At 45.6% G+C, this 22,196-nt stretch overlaps 1 protein-coding gene across 1 annotated transcript; it reads left to right on the top strand.

The window, feature by feature from the left end:
- Nucleotides 1-1,221: 1,221 nt before the first annotated feature.
- LOC135828046 (uncharacterized) lies at nt 1,222-20,542 on the top strand. The gene is made up of 13 exons (XM_065340481.1): nt 1,222-1,590; nt 2,403-2,732; nt 3,032-3,364; nt 3,950-4,012; nt 8,110-8,265; nt 8,618-8,773; nt 9,571-9,903; nt 10,873-10,920; nt 11,587-11,883; nt 12,834-13,106; nt 15,212-15,508; nt 17,649-17,915; nt 19,976-20,542. Exons 1-13 carry the CDS (start codon nt 1,263-1,265, stop codon nt 19,978-19,980), a joined length of 2,886 nt encoding a protein of 961 aa, XP_065196553.1. The 5' UTR covers nt 1,222-1,262; the 3' UTR covers nt 19,981-20,542.
- Nucleotides 20,543-22,196: the final 1,654 nt, after the last annotated feature.

The following is a 22,196-nucleotide window of genomic DNA, read 5'->3' as shown; positions in this document are numbered from 1 at the left end:
GCACACTGGAAGTACTTGTAGGTACTGTAAAAGCAAAAAATTTCGGTGGTGTAATATTTTCGGTATTCGCCAAAATCGGCGGTTCGGTGGAGGGAAATTTTCGGTAAAACCCGTTCTCCAGGTAAGTGTACTAGTACTACATGTATACAGTATCGGTTGTACCGAAAATTTCGGTGCGTTTTATTTTCGGTAAAACTTGTCGGCACCGAAGTTACCGAAAATAAAACACCACCGAAAAGTTCTGCTTTTACAGTAGACAGGACAGGAACAGGGACAGGGACAGGGACAGGGCAGGTGACTGTACAATCATGCTTGTGGTGCTATAACATCTGTGGGTGTGTGTGTGTGTGTGTGTGTGTGTGTTCTTCATTGATGGTCTCCCATGTTTGGTACCTGCTTAGGATCATGCCAGTTTGGAAAGAAGGTGAACTCTACATGTGTATGTAATGACGGCTACACTTGGGTCTCAGACTTTGTCTGCAAACCAACATGTAAGTACACATACTGTATAGCATAAATATTCGTCTGGAATTTAATTTCGTCTTTTTCGTCCCAGGAGCTTTTGGACTAAATTAAATGCCGGACGAATGTCGATTCGTCCTGCTTTTCAATACACTTTTATGATCCATGGACGAAAATTTACAAAGGACGAACTCCCTTGCTTTGGAGTTGGACGAAATTATTGACCGACGAAATGTTCTGCCTGTACAGTACAAGCAAATCTCCCCGGCCGACTTAGATTATGATACCAGCATGCATTGTGTGACTGACTTAGATTATGATACCAGCATGCATTGTGTGACTGACTTAGATATGATACCAGCATGCATTGTGTGACCCAGTCAGACACAGTGGGTAGCTCTAAGACCATGATTGAGATGTCGCAGAGGTTTCTGGTTCGAGTCTTACTTGAGAGAGGGTTTTTTTCTCCAGCCATGCTGCTCCCCACAGTCGCCATGGCCTGGCATACAGTGGCCTTGGCCAGAAGTTCATGGTGGTCAGCAGGCTCAGGTCCGTGGCATCCACTGTTAGGTGGACAGGCGCTCTTCCTGCCTCCTTAATAATTATGAAAGATGCTAGTGTGCACTGTTAACTTTGATGCTGGTTAAGAGTCTGAAGTTTTTCTTCTTCTCAACTGTTATTTTTTAAGAATAGAACTAAATTCTTTTCAATCCTTCTCTCTCTTCTTCTCCATTACAGTCGACATCTGGTTTAGCTGTGGTGCTGACAAGGAGCAAGTGTTAGTGAATGAGTTTGACCCGATGAGCCTCTCCGGCAAATTGGGCTGGACCGAAGCAGAGAAGCTGTGCCAACGCAAGAACTCCCATCTCATCGGATTTCCACAAGCGTCGGGCTGCAAGGAGAGCATTGCGATGCTGGCCACCGAGTTTCATATTGCCTACACAAAGCTGTTCGACCCAGGACACTTTGTGGACGTTGCACACAACTTGCAGAGGTACGACAGCATAACTCCAGCACCACTCCGACCGCAGAACTGCAGCCAGGCATGGATAGGAGGATCGCAATCCATCGCGGATGGTGTTCATTGTGTCAATACGCTGCATCCAGTTGTATGCGCTAGGAGGATAGGTAAGTATTGTTTTGTATTATCTATTTTTCCGTTCGCAGTCAAATGAGGTCACTCAGCGGCCCAATAATAATAATAGCGAAAGGTGGGGGTTGACATTGCATAGTAATTATGTATGTCGTGATCGAATGTGTCAGTGTGGAGGGATAAAAGAGCAGAAGAATGGCAGAACGTTTGGTAGCTCTCTTCTGGGGTCATACGTGGGGCTCATTTATTTCTAGTCCCACCACACGGGGCTGATGATGAGTGAGTTGTCAGCAGTGGAGCGATCCACGCGGCATTTTAGTCTACTAATCATGTGAACAAACCAGTAAGATATTCAATACCTTAGCACAATCGCAAGTACTGAGTACGATATTTGCCTTTTAGAGTGAATTATACGGCGTTCAATTCACTTTTGCATCATGGTAAGCATGCAATATCTAGCATAGTTTCTGTTTGAGCAACTCTTTATGTCTCACTATGTTCTGGCTGGTTTAAAAAATATTCAGAAAAATAACTGACTTCCTTGCAGTATATCAACAATCATTTGTGTATGTTTGCCTGTCTGTCTGTTTGTTGTCTGTCTGTATGTATCCTTGTCTGTTTCTCTGTATGTTTGTTTGTGTGCATATGTGTGTGTGTGTCTGTGCATGTCTGTGTCTATATGTGTGTTTGTGAGTGTGTCTGTGTCTGTGTGTCTGTGTGTCTGTGTGTGTGTGTGTCTGTCTATCTGTCTGTCTGTATGTGTCTATCTGTGTCTGCCTGTGTGTTTGTGTGTGTCTGTCTGTTTGTGTCTCCATGTGTCTGTGTGCTTACATGCTGTATTCAACAGGCGATTCTCCAGCCTCCTCTCGGTGTCCTGCCAATGGTGGCAGTGTTGCAGTTCCCAGCAAGTATGTCTACCATCCGTTTGCACTTGACTTCAGACACGCTGTTGAGCTGTGTCGGCGAGAAAACGGGCAACTGGCCGGGTCGGAGGGCGAGCAGAAAACCTGCTCATTGAGCTTAGTGAGGGAGACTATGTCCGGACGCAGTGATGTGGACAGTTTGGAGCTGCACTCATCGTATGTAGGCGACAGATCCTGCCGCTACCTGAAGGTGTCCGATGGCACGACCCGTGTGGCATCTTGCCACTTGGCACGGCCAGTGGTGTGCAGAATAGGTTAGTGGTGTTACAGTACTGATGTTACATATGTACTCTACAATGCTGATGTTACATAAGTACTCTACACTGGTCAGTTACTGTGGGTAAGCACGGGTGGCTAGTACAAGTGGGGAGAGGGAGGGAGGGAGGGAGGGAGGGAGAGAGAGAGGGAGGGAAGGAGGGAGGGAGGGAGGGAGGGAGAGTCAACTGAACCAGATAGAGTAACATGCAAAATGATGTTCAACACTAATTGCTCAAGATCCGATTCGCCAATTGACTTCTTTTCCTACTTTGATGTTTGTGCATACTCTATCCAGGTTGGTATGCTGTATGTCCAGCGCAAACCAGTGGAATGAATCACTGGCTTGCGTTGAACATCGGCGTTCAGAATCGTTCTACCGCCGCACAAAGTTGCTTTGACCAGGGTTACCGGCTGTTCTCCTACACTATGTTTAAGTCTATGTCACATGCCATCCGTCCGTGCGTCGACCGCCTGCTGGAGAGAATGTGGCTGGGTGGCTTCGTCGACGGCAGCCTTCGACTGTGGACAGACGGCAATCTTCTGGAGAGGAACGTCATTTACGAGTTTCCCAGGGCTAGAACGATCCTGGATGCCACCGGAGGTGCTTTGGGGCACGTTGTGTGTTACAGTGAGTGATCGTCTGTTGTCAGCTGCTCATTGCTTTTACCATGTTATTGACGTTAGGTCCCATCGCTCAGGTTCTGAAGTTTCTCAAGGCACTCATTAGGGAGCCACACTAAGACATGCGTCATACTTCATTTTGGGTCCGGTGAATACGTCCCGACGCCCGTCTCGGCGAAAAGGTTGACTTGAGTTTCACTGATTTGGCTCACCATGCGACCATTGGCACAGGCATTGTGAAGTGTTTCCAGCACATGAAACAAAGTGTAATGCATGCTTCATCCTAGGCACTGAGTTCTTGCATCTTCACCTCTATTTCACCATGTCACAAAGCATTGAAGACTGTGTGTATGTGTGTGTTCGTGTTTGTGTGTATGTGTGTGTTCGTGTTCGTGTGTATGTGTGTGTTCGTGTTCGTGTGTGTGTGTGTGCGTGTGTGTGTGTATGTGTGTTCGTGTGTGTCCGTGTGTGTTTGTGTGTGTGTGTGTGTGTGTGTGCATGTGTGTGTGTGTGTGTGTGTGTGTGTGTGTGTGTGTGTGTGTGCACGCATACATGCGCGTGTTTGTGCATACGTGTTCATGCCCGGTTGCAGAGCAGTGTATGGATGAGAACTGTGAATGTGAATATCACCGTGGTGGACGTCTCTGTGGTAAACGTAAGTAATGGAGTATACCGATGTTAAGAAAAGGATGGAAATGGGGCTTTGCTTGCACACACACACACACACACACACACACACACACACACGCACACACACACACGCACACAGGCGCACGCAAACACGCACACACACGCACGCACACGCACACAGGCACACACACACACACTTTAGTTCTATAAAGTGCCGGCATCAATCAGTTGCTGTCTGGCTTTATCAGCCGACCGGGCAGCATCTCTCTTGGGACACATGGCGCCGGGGTGCACACCCGATTGCTGGGTAGCGGAGGCTGTGTCCGCAACAACTGCCTGCGGTTGTTCGGCGAGAATGTCGGCGGCTGGTGCAGGTCTCGATACCTCTACGGGGTACAGTCGCTGCACCGGACGACGCATGGTGGATGCTCGTCCTCCACGGGAAGAGCATATTATCACTGCACCCCTCGGACCTTGTTGTCCTTGCCTCGGATGAGGTCTTCGACTAACGCTAGTCTCCACAGGCCGCGCTTCTCATTGTCGTCGTGCACGACTACTACATCACCGACGTACACTGTTGCTCCTTGGTCGTGCTGATTGTTTTTGTCTGTAGCTGAAATGGAATCCAAATAGGCCTGAACTCTCTCTGGGTGATGACGGGTGTATCGCAACCCCGTGATGTCGCTTGTCTGTGCACTGTTGTATCTACTCATGCTGATGTTTGCTAAAACAGTGCTGGCCTGCGTCACCGCCTCAGTGTACGACACTTCTAATTCCACAGTCTCCTTTGCCAGACTCTCCAAATAAGCAGGATTCTTGTAAAATGTATTTGCCAGCTCTGAAACAACCTCCATCACGGAGCTCATACTATTCTCGAGCATCAGTAGGCCATACTTAATCTCATCGGCACTCACAGTGTCTTCCACGATGGAGACCAGCAACCCACGGCAGACATTAGTGTACTCCATCTTCGCCTTCGCCTTGGCGACTTTCAGCTGCGGACCAACACTGCTGCTCTCTGCCACCTCTGGGCTTCTCTGGTTCGATCCGGCGATCTGGCTCGAAGGACCAATTTACAAAAGGGTTGAATGTAAGAATGCTTTGGCTCAACGCGAGCGCATCTTGGGTTCTCTTAGTTCATAGGATAAAACTGTAACTCATCATTAGACCATGTAATGAATAACCAAAGAACCAGAGGACGACACACGGAGACAAGCCCCAGGAAAACGCGCCAGAAAACCGTATGTCGCACATCAGGGCCATGGAAACGTCGTAAGCGTGCCATGTCGGTCGGCTCATGTCGGCTGTACTGCTCCCTTTCCTCTGTTATTTACCATGGTATTGGTGCACCACCACCCTTCTTATACTTTCTTTCTGCGCCATGGCTGGCAAACGTCCCCTCCTCATCTATATTGGCACTGATTCATCTTTAGCCACTGGAAGGTGTCATAAATAAACAATATGAGTGCAATAAACAATAAATAATAATATTAAAATGGCGCAAAGATAAGTAAAATACTTTAGAAGACACGATAGAAAGAAGAAGGAAGACTGTATAATCAATTGCGTGTATGCTTGTATGTATGCTTGTGTGTATGCTTGGTGCGAACCATTAGTTTGTGGCAATACTTGTGTGTGGAGTATTGCTTGTTAACATGCAATACTCCACACACACCTTTAAATATATATATTTGGGCAAAAAAAGCAAACAGATTCCATGTCTTTTAAAAATAATCTTGGATATGCAGCTTGCTTCCCATACCCCTCCTGGGTAGACTTAAAAAGCCATTCATTATGAAAATTTTGTCCAGAGACCCCGTCCTCATTCCTGGGAGTAGTGGTCAAAGAAAAAGTTCGACTGCAATACACTGAAGCAAGGGAGGAAACAGCTCAGAACAGAACAGCATTGCCAAAAATCAGTGATGTCCACGGACCAATCCAAGTGTTAACATGATATTCAGTCATTGCCTACGAATTATGACTGTTGACTTGCCACTGTGTCGATCCAATCCGATGTTCCAATTCAAAAATCAGCGAGAGAACGGAATTTTTATAGCATTTCGAGAGGTATTATGGCGACATCACTGTTCAAGCCTGCTGATGACCCATGCCTGTCACTTGTGCTGAATCTCAAGTGATGTTTCCTGTAGAGAGACCATGTGTGAGTTTTGTAACTGAGTAGCGTGTAATCAAGAGTAGATAAACAAGAGGGTGCAACTCGCAGATGGGTAGGCCCACGGCGGAATTTTTTGTTGATGTAATTTTTTCGACGACGCACGCGTTGCGAGTCTTTCAGGAAGTTTTCCCTCGTGCTCTTGGCCGGGCTTTACACTACAAGGTCGGTGCCCAGCACGTGCTCTCACACTGCTCTGCGGCAAAATGCGCGTTTCTCTGAAAAAAGGTGACGTCAACAAAAAATTCCGCCATGGGCGGGGGTATCTGCAGATTGTGCAGGAGAGATCCAGAGTTGCACACTCTTGTTTATCTCCTCTTGGTGTTATGGATTGGCATACTGTTATGTATCCATATCGATAAAGTCTCAGTCCAAACACAACCGACAAGCCGTAGATTTACAAGACGTTCATTATTACAAGGAAAGGGGGAAAGATTTAGCATGGCTACTTTACACGTAATTTGTATACACATAAATAGTACACCGTAGGAATGCATGGATAGGCTGTGCGCATACTCGCACTGCCTTGTCTTCTTCTTCTCCTTGTGAGACAATGAACGAATGATAACTACTTACGTAACAACAAGTATGTGCTTTGAGTGCTGAGAGTACACGAGTTACAATGGTGGCAGCGGTGGGATTCGAACCCACGCCTCCGGAGAGACTGGAACCCTGACCAGCTGCACGCATGCTCCAGATATACAAACTAGTAGACAAAGTCATAATATGTGTACTCTTGTAACGAATATGTAGTGACGTAACAGATACCCTCATACCTCGTTTATTCGGGCAGTCCAGGACCGGGCACTGTCGGTACATGTAACTTCGAAATGTCCATAACTCCGAATTGCGTACGTTTTGGTGGGCGACGGCCAGCGATCTGGCATACCGTACAAGCCAGTAAATACGCCCACTCGAGATCACGGCCACCCTCCGTGTGACACGCCCAGTCAGGTGAAGTCAATTATTTGTTTCAAAATGTCACCCATGCCCATGTATACGCCCAGGCCGCATGCTGGTAATCAATACCAGTGCGGGTATTGTACTCAACACATAATAGTTACCGGTGTTGATGGATGTGCTTCAGGATCGCTCTTCCCCAACCAGAACACTGAACACTGGTTCTGGTTGGTTGTACATGTTACGGGGACACTGTATTTATTTATAGTGTGCATGCTCAGCTAAAATAATGATACTATGGATACAGTTAGGGGCCGTCCAAGGTTACCAATAATATTTCCAAAACGAAAAGATTTCGTTTGTGGGTGGGTGGGTTTGATGGAGTTTCGTTTTGAAAATAATTATTGAATGCAGATGGAGAATGCCCAGTTACTTTTGGGTGTCGAAAATTGACATCAATATTTTATTGGAATTCGTTTTACCTGCAGAAAAGGTGGGTGAGTGGGTGGGGGCTGAAAAATACTAAAACTTTTCGTTTTGTAAAAACAATCGGTAACCCCGGACGGTCCCTTATTGAGCGAGGGGAGAATTTCAACATTTTTTTATTTTAAGTATATGCCCGGTTCCTAAATAATGGCCTTGCCCTTGTATACGCCCAGGAATTCAAGGCTGCTACTCTGTATGGCCCGGGCATTTACACTGGCTTTTATGGTATGGTAAACAAAAACTATCAAAAGAGTTCGTGACTGGTTTGAGGGAAAGACACAGACGGGAAAAGTCTGAAGAAAAAATTGACTGTCACCACCATGACTCGAAACCAGGGACCATTGCTTGAGGCCAGCTATGCTCTACCACTAAGCTTAGGTGTAGCCATCATCCCAGCAGAAACCGTACAAAAGAGTACTACTTTTTCCACCGCAAAAAATCGCTTACAGGGTGTGTGGTAGACGGATGTGCCCGTAACTTCGAAGTCCGGAGATATGAGCGTACAAAAAGCACGCAAAAGAGAATACTAAGTCTTTCTTTCCGTTTTTCAATTCCGCATACAGCCTGTCCAGAAACAATTCTCAAATACGGTCACCTAGACCGCCATCCGGTCAGTCTCGACGACATCTTACCAGTTTGCAGACGATCATTTGTACCCACTGGCATGGTCCAGTGCACGCCGAACGGTTGGGTTCATCCTCCACACGTCTGTCGCCGCAGTAAGTTGCCCAGTGTGAAGTGTGTTCTTGCTCCTGTCGGGATTGTGTTTAGCAGTGGGCTCAGACGCACTTTTTTTTATACTGACTTTTTTCGTTCGCATGTGTTTCTTCTCTTTTTTTACATTTATTACTGGCTCAGTATCCGAGTTTGAACTGACGAGTTTGGCTATGAAATGATTCCTGTTTCTGTTTTGTAGTAGTTTTCCTGTCGACATGCATGGGTGTGGTGTGAAACAATGATTGTAGGGCATACAACGAGAAATAATGAGCGGATTTGGTACGAACTGTTTTCTTGTTACGGACATCAGTGAATCTGCACAAGACCAATTGCTTTTCTTCTGTGTTTATGCAGGTGTTTGCCCTCATAGGATGGTTGGCAATGGTATTCTCAAAACTACATCTTTGGGTGACCGAGTTGCCGCCGTCTGTGATCCAGGTTTCTTGCCTGTCGGCACAGCTAGGTGCGAGACTGACGATTGGGTCATCGGACATGAACTGTGTGTTAAAAGTAAGCATCTGTCAGTTTTCTCACTTGTGATCATACAGATATCGCAGATGAACTCACAATTCCCCCGCGGCAAAGTACAAAAAAACGCTATGTGTCCATTGAGGCGATGCAATACTTTGGAGACTAGTTCGAGACAAGTTCATGTAGTTTCACGAGTACGTTTACAAACGGGGAAAAGGAAAGGAATGCTGAAAAGTAGCACACATGCTCGAGAATAACACTAGACATGATATCAGTATTAACCTGAAAGAGAGAGTCAAACTGGCAGGCATCATATTAGTTATGTGTGCTTTTGTTTAACTTCTGATACGTGATGACGTAACAAAAAAATTATATTCTGATGATTCCTCAACTATGATCGGTATGGCAGTCCCTTCATCACTAACTGACACACTAACACTGCCTCTTACACATAGTGATTATCAGATAGATCTCACCGTCACGTGTTTACTCTAGACTTCTTTTTAATCCACCGAAAACAACTTTTCTTCAGAATTCCCAAACTCCCTTGCAGCGTGTTTCTTGCACTTGAAAATACCGCCATTCCGGCAACAGTTGAGAGCCTGTTGCCGGAATGGCGGTATTTTCAAAACAACTGTTTTGATTTTTGAAATATTTTATTCTCACGATGGCCTGTAGCTAATAAGAGGAACTTTGCATCCTTCGTTGCATGACCTGTGTCTTTTTTCTTTTTAAACCTCCTCCAACTAAGATAATGGATCCCCCGTATGGGTAAAATGTTCCCGGAGCTGACGGTTCTTGCTTTGGCCGTGCCTGTTTGGTCCTGTACTTTCCAGGTTTGGATGCGGTATGCCCAACTGACGATCGCCGCGTGTTCCACTGGCGTACACTGGACGTTGGGGCTAGGAATTTCTCGGTCGCCACAGAGATGTGCTCGGACAGCGGGTACCGGTTGTTCGGCTTTGCGCTGTTCCGAGAAATGGCACGGACGCTGCGCATGTGCGTTATCAGCATGCTGAAGGGAATGATACCCAACGGGTATGGCGACGGGCTGGTGGTGTGGACGGACGGCACCGATCAGTACGACGTCATTTACAAACAGTACACGCACTGGAACCAGTACAAGCAGGGTGCCCTGAGAGACCGACTGGCTAACGTTGTCTGCTACAGTAAGTGATTGTGTGTACACTTGCACTGGGATGTATGTAAGACCTCTAGGAGGTCCACGTACCCTATTGGCTCCAGGATGCTCACTAAAGTAAAAACCTCCCTACACAGTCCAAGACGCTTTACACAATCCAAACCGCCTTACACAGTCCAAGACGCTTTACACCGTCCAAACCGCCTTACACAGTCCAAAACGTTTTACACAGTCCAAACCTCCCTACCCAGTCCAAGACGCTTTACACAGTCAAAAGTGCCTTACACAGTCCAAGGTCCGTTGCACAGTCCAAGGTCCGTTACACAGTCCAAGACGCTTTACACGGTCCAGGGCGCCCTACGCGGTCCAAACCGCCATACACAGTCCAATGCACCTTACATGGTCCGAACCGCCTTGCACGGTCCAAGATACCTTACACAGTGCGAAGCGCTTCACACAGTCCAAGATGCTTTACAGGATCCATGTTGAGCAGTCCAACCGCCTTCCAATATCCAAATGTCAACGCCGTTTACTGTCAATTCCGTACTTGTTATGCTTTGTTGCAAAACAATTTGAACGTGATTTGTTCCCATGATTGTCAGCGGAGTTTTTTTTATTGCAGTGCACATATCTACGGAAAGAGGGGAAGGGGAAAAAGTTCCGTAAAATTTAGTCAAGATTTTCACTTTCTACAATGTTGCCATCAGTTGAATGCAATGCCGTGTACATTTGGGATGTGTACAATAAAAATAGAGCACTTGCTTTGAGTGTGTGTGACTATTACAGCAGTATGTGGATTATGTTTGCGAATATCATTCAAAAGGTCTGCTAGAAAATCATTGATCCTCCTCCCAACTCGTTTACTCGCGATGAATGTTGTCAGATGATTGCGTGCTTGCTTGGAATTTAAAATGGCATCCTGAGCGGCCAATCAACTCTGTGCATGTTTGCGTTTGTTTGGTTGTTTGGTCGGTTGGTTATCTCCTACCGTGTGCAGAGCAGTGCTTCGAGGAAAGCTGTGAATGTGAGCGACGTGTTTGCACAGGTACGTAACGCACAGCTTACAAAGCACTAGCAAAAACCAGCAATACATCTGTGCAAGTCATATCCAATGATTAATATACATGCATCTTATTTTCCGGGGTATAAGCCCCCCCCCCCCTCCCACTTTTGCCACCATACAGACATCTAACCTATTTATCACGGGTCAATTTGATCAACGGAGTATATGTATGGGTTAATTTGATCATCTGAGTATACGCTGCACCCCCTTTTTTGGGTGAATTTGGAGAGTTCAAAGTGCGGCTTATACTCCGGAAAATACGCTACATGTCCATGTATAATGGTTACTGGCAGCACTTCCTATTCTATCATTTTTGAACGGAGTAACTATGATCATTAATCATGGATACTTCTTTTTATTTCACTCTCTTATTCACTTTCTATCATATCTTTTTCCTCTCTTTCTTCATACCTTTTTGTCCAGACTTGATTTCTCTCTTTCTCTCTATTTCTTTCTCTCTCTTTCTCTCTCCTTCTTTCTAAATGTCTGTATATTCAGCTCTTCATCCGGGAATTACCCGATTTGTTGTTTCTCAGTCTTCCTCGGCAATGTATCTTTCACTACATCTTGATGTTTTTGTAAGAGAAGTAGAGCTTGTAGGATTTTAAAGGTGCCGTGTTTTTGCTTTTCTATTTGTCACATATGCAGCTCCGCTGGCACCTAAAGCCAGTTTTGCAGCTTCTCCACAAACCATCAATGTGTCGCAGGTAGTTAACACTGGTAAATTCAACATCGCAGAGTATTGTGTTGTGTATGAGCTGGCCGAGGTCTCGGGAGTGGCAGCAGCATTCAAAAATGGTACAACATTTTGCACCAATACGAGCAGTATTTCCCTGACTGGGTTAGAGGAAGATAGCAAATACCACGTCCACTGTTATGTGGAGACAACTGCGTCCGCCAGAAGCAATGACTCAATCACCTACCAAGTCAGAACTCAACCTGCAGGTAAACTTAGCTTTGCACTGTTTTTAGCTCTTCTTCGTTCTTCAACAACTGGCGCTGATCTGTGCCAAATTGTAAGGTGTTCTGCTTGGCCATCTCTCTTCCGAAAAATGGTTATAAAGCTTGTTGCTTACATATTTTACCTCACCAAAACGAACAGCCATTTATGCCTTCTCATTGGCTGTGACGGCCGGTTCTCACAAGATGATGAGAATAGTTTATATGATGGAAAAAAAGAAGAGGAGGTGAGACCTGTACAGAATCTGGCTATAACAAGAAGAAAAGGAGAATGAGAAAAAGAACAAGAATCGGAGAGAACCCGTCACATTTAACGGTGTGCTTGTAGATGTGCTCCTCTGGTCCTTTGTCTCCCTGATGTGTTGTGCCTGGCATGCAAGTGAAGTGAGTTTCATGGCAGCTATTTGCCAAGGCCTGATGGCATGTTCCCAGCACTTAGAGGAAAGCTGGTTGCTCCCAACCTGCCTGGAGTGTACACTTGACGGGACACAGTTCAGGGCCGCCTCGGGAACAGTTTTGATTGGTACGGTAGTAATGTGGCCGACCTTTCACACTTTGTGTTTGCAGGTGCCCAGCCTGTATGGGGCGCTGGGGCATGTGCCGTGGTTGGCTATAAAACCCTGCAATCGCCACGCAAAGTGGTCATAAGCTACCCCAGCCATGTATTGCTTGGAATAAAATAAAATAAAATAAAATGTGCACCCCCCCCCCCCCTAAAAATATTCAACCTATGTTCAGCATGTACGTAATAACCATGATGACTTGCGAGTCCATCCGACCTTCGACTCGTCAAACCTGCAAGAAAGCACCACTCCATATTGCGAGCAAGCAGCTTTTTTTATAATTATTGCTGAAAGCGATAACAGAGTTTCCCTCTGAGAGCACCTGGGACTTGTGTTATGTTTTTGCTCCGTGCAAACTCTGCACTTGCACAGCTCCATCAGCGGCCCCTATTCTAAATGTGACTGATATAGCCTGGACTTCGTTTAGCCTGTCCTGGACTAAACTGGATGTGTTGGATCATAACGGCCCCCTCAGTGGATACCAAGTGAAGAGCAGTGATGGCAGGGTGTTGATTACTAATGACTTGAGTGTTCGACTAACCGGCTATCAACCCAACAGTGCGTATGAAGTGAGCGTGGCGGCCATCGGTTATCGCAATCTCACCGGACCCCAGGGAACGCTTCAAGTCAGGACATTAGCTGAGGGTACGTATGTCGAAAGATTGCTTGTGTGCTTTATGTACCGTTGCACAGGTTCCGTATGTGGAGTTGTGCACATTCTTTACGTATGTCCGATGAGTGAGACACAGAAGCGTGTACATGTACCACGGGTCAGCAGCATGTACGACAAAGAGACAAACACGCAGCAGCATGTACAGTCAACTTCGCGTATAACGACACTCGGCGGCTGGGCATCAGAAAAGTGTCCTTATTCGCGAAGTGTCGTTATACCTGAAGTCTCATTATATGTGTCACTGTTGGATGGGACTATGCTCTGGGCATGACAATTATGTCGTTATTCGCGAATTGTCGTTATATCCGCAGTCGTTATTAGCGAAGTTGACTGTACGACAAAGAGCTACACGCGCAGCGGCATGTACAACGAAGAGCTACAACTACAGTACAAGTTCAGCCACATGTACGACACATGTACATGTGTTGTAACTGCCTTGTAACTGCCTTTCCTCCACCTGCTCCCAGTCCCGTGCCATCTCCACACTTATACAAAGGGACGATGATAACTACTTTTGAAAGACTGTTTATTGCAAGGCAACTACGGAAACACAACTAGACATGACGAACTGAAGACGAAGACTGCTTTTCACACCACAGCAACACGCGCATGCACCAACATGACGTACACACGACATACACAGAATAACGTACTACAACACATGTACATGTGTAATGGCAATAGGAGGCAACGTATATTCTGTCACTTTTTGAAAGGAGTAATTATGATGAAATCGGGTATAATGGAAGCGGTAGTTTGGAGGCGGTCACAGTAGTTGCGCAATCTATACCTTCGCATGCAAAGACGCAAATCCCCACAATCAAGTAGACACTTCCTTCCTGTCAATTCCCTGTTTTTTTTGTTTTGTTTTTAAACTGAGTTCCACAGAACAATCAGATGCTGCACAGCATACTGCACAGCATACTGGATGGAAGTGGGGGCGGGGCAAAAGTAACTCCTCCGACCAAAGGTCTCGGAATCATTGTTACTCCTGTGCTGAAGAGAAGGAAAAGAAAACGTTTGATAGATGAAAGGAAGTGTCTACTATTAAGTTATATAGATTTGCGTCTTTGCATGCGAGGTATAGATTGCGAAATCGGGTACCGTATTTTACCGGTTATAAGTCGACCCCGGTTATAGGTCGACCCCCGTATCCGGAGGTCTTAATTATGTTTTTAAAGTTTTGCCCAACGAAGCACTGCTAACCGCTCCCTGCTACTAACACATGAACAAATTGCATAAACACTCCTCATTGGATTGTGAAACATCCAAATCCTTGAAAAAGGCAATTAATAAACTTGGCAAAAATGCATACACATGGTGCACTCGTGTATTCAGTGCAGGTCATTTTTGGAAGATACCGATAATTCTCAGTTATAAGTCGAATCCCGGTTGCAAGTCGACCCCCACCTTTTCTCCTGCTATTTTCAGTCGTAAAAGGTCGACTTATAACCGGAAAAATACGGCATGTAGTTAAAATACAGGAAATCACATGGAAACGAGTTATGAAGCAACTATCCACGACTGTAACAAGATAATAAGCATTCTGAAAGTGCGATAACAAGGCACACAACTGACATGTTTACTGAGATATTCAACAACCTGAGACCTAGCTCTAACACACCTCCAGTTCGCAAACCATCAGCCTTGAACCTTCCAAGCTAGAGGCCGGACATGGTATAGTGCATACAACTGAGCTGCAGTTGTGCAGCAAGAGACATACAAACTATCTGCTTGCATCCTGCTTGTACGCACTACATCGCTAAAATGATGTAATCACGGAATTCCGCCGTGGCAGCAACCCAACCCAGATGGACACTATGGATTTCATGTACAATGCTGCTCAATGAAATCCAGTCACGTCACTCAAGTACACGCCGGGCGTTACGCAGCCCTAGACTTGCGAACACTGGGCTGAGAAATGATGTAAGGTTCAAACTTGAGTGAAGCGACTGGATTTCATTGAGCGGGACTGTACTCTTGTCTTTACGTAGTATTTAAATGATTGTAAGAGTAGAGCTTGAATGATGTTGAAAGTCCCCTGTTTTTTTTGCTTTTCTCTTTGTCACATATGCAGCTCCGCTGCCACCTAAAGCCATTTTTGCAGCTTCTGCACAAACCATCAATGTGTCCCTAGTGGTTGGCAGTAGTAACTTCAACATCGCAGAGTATTGTGTTGTGTATGAGCTGGTCTCGGTCTCGGGAGTGGCAGCAGCATTCCAAAATGGCACAACACTTTGCACCAATTCGAGCAGTATTTCCCTGACTGGGTTAGAGGAAGACAGCAAATACCACGTCCACTGTTATGTGGAGACAGCTGCGTCCACCAGAAGCAATGACTCAATCACCTATCATGTCAGAACGCAACCTGCAGGTAAACTTAGCTTTTGCCCTTTGTTTAGCTCTCATTTGGTACTTCATCAACTTGCACCCAGCCTGAGCCAAGTTGTAAGGTCACAGCAGGTGCGTAGCTGGCCCCCTTTTAGGGGGGGGGGGGGGTGCAAGGCCGCATATGTGAAAGATGGCTAGTGCATGTCATTCATGGTCCTTATGTGCTCGCTGAACCTAGGTTGCCATTTTTAGGGGGGGGGGGGTACGTGGTCCCTTGCCCCATGCAGGCTACGCACCTGCACCGTGATGATTTCCTTGGTCATATCTCCTCGAAGAATGGTCATACAGATGGAGGGGAACCTGTCACAGTTCACTATGACTGTGCTTGTAGATATGCTTCTCTGTTGTGTTTGGTGCCCTGGTCTGATGTGCTGTGCTTGGCATGCACGTGATGTGAAATTCATGACAATCTTGCCTAAGCATTGTGGCGTATTCTGAGCACTTCTAGGAAAGTTAGTTGCTCCCACAACACAAGAGATCGCGCGTTTCCTGCCGACTTGGGCCTGGCACTCAGGACCACCCGAAGCAGTTTTTGATAAGCCCATTGCGAAATAACGTAGTCTGTACTACCGACACCCCACACAGCCGCCTGGGCATGGTCGTGTGGGGTGTTGAACAGTGCATCCCTGATCCCGGCGTACTCACATGCATTACTCATACCTTCCATATTTGGCAATGCGCATGGGCCTATTGGTCCAGCAGTAATGTGGCCGTTCACACTTTGTGTAGAATACAGCGGATGCACATGACCTCCACGGTAGTAAACACATGGCGGCGGCGGCCGAGAATGTTGGTCCGGTGATAGCCTGACCAACTGGACCAGTTCCGGCGGGCCTGCGTCACATGCATGACACACTGCTGCCATGCATCCAGAGCAAACGAGAGGTTAATCCGACTGTCTACTCAACAAACCTACAAGACAGCACCACTCCCTATTGGGACTAGCCAACTTTCTTTTAGTGGTAGGACGTTCTTTTGTTTTCGACCAGGCGAGACCGTGCACACGACACTTGCCAACACCACACCAAACAGTTCACCAGCAACGCTCCACAACAGCAAGTACCGTACTGGCAATATATATGGTCGCAGAGAGGCCATGAAGCGTTGATTGGCACATGTTTACCGCACGCAGGGTGTTACATGCAAAGTCGCACCGGAGCCGTTACACAGGTTTCTATATTGCCGCAGCCCTTTTTTTGCTATTGCAGGACTTCCTGCTGCGTCCAGTTTTGAACTTTTCACCACGCGGTACACGTGCTTTCACAGTTTTCAGCCTTTTTTGCAATGAAAAGATCGCCGCACCCCGCCGGACGCGCGTTACGAACGCAACGAAAATTTGTCGCACTAGCCTGGTCGCGCGTTACGCCGCACCCCCCTGCGTTACGCGTTACGCGGCAACATATATTGCCAGTACGGTAGTTACTTCTGACCACAGTCCATTCAGAAAAAGATGGACGTGTAGCTTTTGGCCATAAATGGGTAAAACGTTGAGTTTTTTTTAGAATTTTTTCTGCAATCCCCTATGGAATCCTCTTCCAATTATGTTTCTGAAGTCTATTTCTCAAAAAAGCAAGCCATAGCAAGAATAGGATTTCGGCCAGGTTTTGCCCCAAGAGCACTGAATTGGGAAAACCCATCAAAATCCAGGCCGTTTAACCACCCCACACGACCATGCCCAGGCGGCTGTGTGGGGTGTCGGTGGTACAAACTACGTTATTGCGCAATGGGCTTATCAAAAACTGCTTCGGGTGGTCCTGAGTGCCAGGCCCAAGTTGGCAAGAAAAGCATGATCTCTTGTGTTGTGGGAGCAACTAACTTTCCTAGAACTTTTTACCCTTTTTGGACCCTTTTCAAATTTCAAATTTCACAGTACTGCACTGTGTAAAATAAAATCTTGAAAAATCACCTAATACGGAAGCTGGCCAGAGCCAGGGCCCATCTTTTTGTGAATGGACTGTAAAGAACCTACTACGACTATGAATCGGTGGACCAAATGAAGATGGCATCATCGAATTACAACTTTCTTTTAATTATCGCTGAAAATGCTACCACTATTTCGTTCTCAGCACTTACTTAGGGATTTTGTCTTTTTTCTGCTGCGTGCAAACTCTGGACTTGCGCAGCTCCATCAGCAGCCCCTGTTTTAAGCGTGACTGATATAACCAGGACCTCATTCAAGCTATCCTGGACAGAACTGGATGTGTTGGATCGCAATGGCCCCATCTGGGGATACCGAATGAGGGAAAGTGATGGCAGCTTGTTGAGTATTAATTTCTTGGATATTCGAGTCTCTGGCAAACAGCCCAACAGCACATATGAAGTGAGTGTGGCGGCGCTCGGTTACCTCCATCAAACTGGACCCTGGGCAACAATTCAAGTCAGGACATTAGGTGAGGGTATGTTACTATTGTAGATCGAAGGATTGTGTGTGTGTGGGTTTTTTTTCTTCTTTCTATGTTTGTGTGTGTGGATGCAGGCAGGCATAGTGGGATGGTCTAAGACCATGATTGAGAAACAGAGGGTACCAGGTTCAAGTCCTGCTTGGAAGCGGAAGGATTTTTTCCAGCCGTGCTGCGACCCACAGTTAATTGGGAACTCGTGGCCTGGCACGAGGGAAACATGGATGCAGTGAATGGGATTTCGGTCTTTGACCACTTTGTGGTGGGTCTGATCTACTCACCTCCCACCGTTTAGGAGCTGCATCTGCGCCTTGATCCAAGAGGGTGGTGGCGTTCCTGCGGATGCGGAAAACTGGGCCTTTGGCCGAGTCTCACGCGAACCGTGAATTTTTTTTTTTTTTTTTTTTCTATGTTTTACATTCCCAGCTCGAAAATAATAAAGACCGACAATGGTACTGAGACTAGAGCCTGGGACAAACACGTGTGCTTTCTTTATGTAGCGTTACGCACAATCCTGAAGTAGCGTGATGCATATTCATTGTGACTGTAACACAATGTATATTCTGTACAGTGTGGCTTGATGTGTATTCTGTACAGTTTGGCTTGATGTATATTCTGTACAGTGTGGCTTGATGTGTATTCTGTACAGTTTGGCTTGATGTATATTCTGTAAAGTGTGGCTTGATGTGTATTCTGTACAGTGTGGCTTGATGTATATTCTGTAAAGTGTGGCTTGATGTGTATTCTGTACAGTGTGGCTTGATGTATATTCTGTACAGTGTGGCTTGATGTATATTCTGTACAGTGTGGCTTGATGTATATTCTGTACAGTGTGGCTTGATGTATATTCTGTACAGTGTGGCTTGATGTATATTCTGTACAGTGTGGCTTGATGTATATTCTGTACAGTGTGGCTTGATGTATATTCTGTACAGTGTGGCTTGATGTGTATTCTGTACAGTGTGGCTTGTGTATATTCTGTACAGTGTGGCTTGATGTATATTCTGTACAGTGTGGCTTGTGTATATTCTGTACAGTGTGGCTTGATGTATATTCTGTACAGTGTGGCTTGTGTATATTCTGTACAGTTTGGCTTGATGTATATTCTGTACAGTTTGGCTTGATGTATATTCTGTACAGTTTGGCTTGATGTATATTCTGTACAGTTTGGCTTGATGTATATTCTGTACAGTTTGGCTTGATGTGTATTCTGTACAGTGTGGCTTGATGTATATTCTGTACAGTGTGGCTTGATGTATATTCTGTACAGTGTGGCTTGATGTGTATTCTGTACAGTGTGGCTTGATGTGTATTCTGTACAGTGTGGCTTGATGTTTATTCTGTACAGTGTGGCTTGATGTATATTCTGTACAGTGTGGCTTGATGTATATTCTGTACAGTGTGGCTTGATGTGTATTCTGTACAGTTTGGCTTGATGTATATTCTGTAAAGTGTGGCTTGATGTGTATTCTGTAAAGTGTGGCTTGATGTGTATTCTGTACAGTGTGGCTTGATGTGTATTCTGTACAGTGTGGCTTGATGTGTATTCTGTACAGTGTGGCTTGATGTTTATTCTGTACAGTGTGGCTTGATGTGTATTCTGTACAGTGTGGCTTGATGTATATTCTGTACAGTGTGGCTTGATGTATATTCTGTACAGTGTGGCTTGATGTGTATTCTGTAAAGTGTGGCTTGATGTGTATTCTGTACAGTGTGGCTTGATGTGTATTCTGTACAGTTTAGCTTGATGTATATTCTGTACAGTGTGGCTTGATGTGTATTCTTTGTGCAGTGTGCTATCTTGTTTGAAACTATACTCAATCTTCGGATTATTAACTCATTCTCCTCGCTGTACTCAGTCCAAAACCAACACCGGTTCATCAGTAACTGCTCAGTCTGGCAGATGAGTAAAGCGAATGAATGAAGCCGCTCCCGGGAGCAGGCTACTGCAGGTGTCAAAACAACAGCAATGTCACAGGGGAGCCAGTGAAATTGTGCCAAGACTTTGTGTAATTGTGGCCTTTTTGTGTGCTTTTGTTTTTTGTACGTAGATTGACAAACATGACCAGGACCAGCCATGCGTTTGTTTCGCCCCAGTGTTCATCAATATCTGTGCAGCCGATTATAGCTTGATATGGCTACACACCTCGCCTTCACCTACTGCTGTACTTGATTACCACACCTGCAGGCTTTACATCTCCCTCCTCCCCAATCTCATAACCCTAGGAAGGAACAATTAGTATCATAATTATTATTATTATAGTCGTCTGATCGGGCTGGCTGAATAGCCATAGAACTCAAGACTAAGCACGAAATTTAGCATTCCTATACTGTACTGCAAACTTGTGTTTATGCCTCTCTGTATTTTGTAATATTTTTTAGTACATGTATGAAGGAAAGGAAGCTGGCAAGGGTAGAGCTGGCAGACTGCTAGCTGCTCGATTCGCTCTATCGCACAATTCCTGTTCAAGCTGTGCTTTAACTTTAATATAGTCCATAATTACACGTGTTTTAGTAGTGCCTTCGCGAAATGAGTGGACAACATGATTGGCGTTTTCATGCCGGATACTATAATTACAGCAGCCTGTCACATTCTCACTCCCAGTCACAGACAATAATAATAATAATTATTAATAGTGGTGATTCTCACGCACGTACATGTCATGTAGAGTCAGAAGAATGAACGTATCATTGTGTCCAGACGTATCAACTTTCGTCTTCTGTCTGCTAAATAGTCGCTGGCAATTTTGCTACAGTAGATGTCGCGCCAGTGTCGACATCCTTGTGATTACCCGGTACCCGTGCAAGAGGCCCCTGACGGAATCTATTTTGGAACGTAGAAGCGCAACCAAGTCTATCCATGTACATGACATTGTATTGATGATGGTGGCCATGTGAAGAGACATTTTGATGGCGGTGATAATTAGCTCACATGTAGTGCTGATTGCCGCTTTGAGTCCCTTTTCTCTCCAGAACAAGGTGTGCATTCTACATGACTTGCACAGTTGAGTTGTGATGAAGCCTCTTCTACCGGCAAAAGAAATACAATGGATGAAAATGCAATACAAAATCAACTCAGAAAGCCAGAAAAGGAGAAATAATATTCTACATGTACATGACACTATCATCATGGTTATGTGTATGTGCGGGAGAATCAACATTTCAAATTCATACCGGTTTCTATGTTTGTTCCCGCTAGTCTCCCTTTCGCTGCTTTCATCACCTGGATATTGAACACGCGCAGTTGTACGGGCTAGAGTCTTTTCTGCTTGTATTGACTAGTACCTAAACAGAGAGAGAGACTCGGAATTAGACTTGTGTCTGAATGCTGAAAAATTATTATGAATGGTCTGCAGCTTGCGTTAGTCTGGTAGCAGTGATGACTACTAAACGCCTTGTCGGAACGGATAGTTATCCGCTGAAAAAGCCAGGATGTACTACAGTAGCAGTACTATCATTAGATTGTATTCTGTTGGTGTTGAATGTAAGGACTTCAGCTAGATAAGGTCGTCTTTGCATGACGTCCAAAGGAACTGGTAAATGATACCCTGTCCGTGAAGTACTGGGTCTGGTGGTTAAAGCACTTTCCCCACTTCCCAGTATGCGCTGAAGTGCAGATACATGTATGTAAGGTCATGTACATCAATTCCAGAGCCTGAGGTCATAATGTATCACAGGCTTTCCTCTATGTACAGTACACGATACCTAACCCTCTCTTTACATAGTCTCTCTCTCTCTCTCTCTCTCTCTCTCTCTCTCTCTCTCTCTCTCTCTCTCTCTCTCTATCTATCTATCTATCTAACAGTTATCTCTGTCTCTCTATCTCTGTCTCTCTATCTTTCTGTCTCTCTATCTCTCTGTGTGTCTCTCTGTCTGTCTGTGTGTGTGTGTGTGTCTCTCTCTCTCTCTCTCCTCTCTCTCTCTCTCTCTCTCTCTCTCTCTCTCTCTCTCTCTTCTCTCTCTCTCTCTCTCTCTCTCTATCTATCTATCTATCTATCTATCTATCTCTCTCTCTCTTTCTCTCTCTCTCTCTCTCTCTCTCTCTCTCTCTCTCTCTCTCTCTCTCTTTCTATCTCTATCTATCTATCTGTCTCTCCATCTCTGTCTCTGTCTCTCTATCTTTCTGTTTCTCTAACGTTATATCTCTGTGTGTGTCTGTGTGTGTGTGTGTGTGTCTCTCTCTCTCTCTCTCTCTCTCTCTCTCTCCTCTCTCTCTTCTCTCTCTCTCTCTCTCTCTCTCTCACACTCTCTCTCTCTCTATCTCTCTCTCTT

The sequence above is a fragment of the Sycon ciliatum genome, chromosome 12 (assembly GCF_964019385.1).
Source record: "Sycon ciliatum chromosome 12, ocSycCili1.1, whole genome shotgun sequence".
NCBI classification, from domain to species: Eukaryota; Metazoa; Porifera; class Calcarea; order Leucosolenida; family Sycettidae; genus Sycon; species Sycon ciliatum.
Note: the sequence above shows the minus strand (reverse complement) of the source record. Positions and strands in the feature narration are given on the sequence as shown.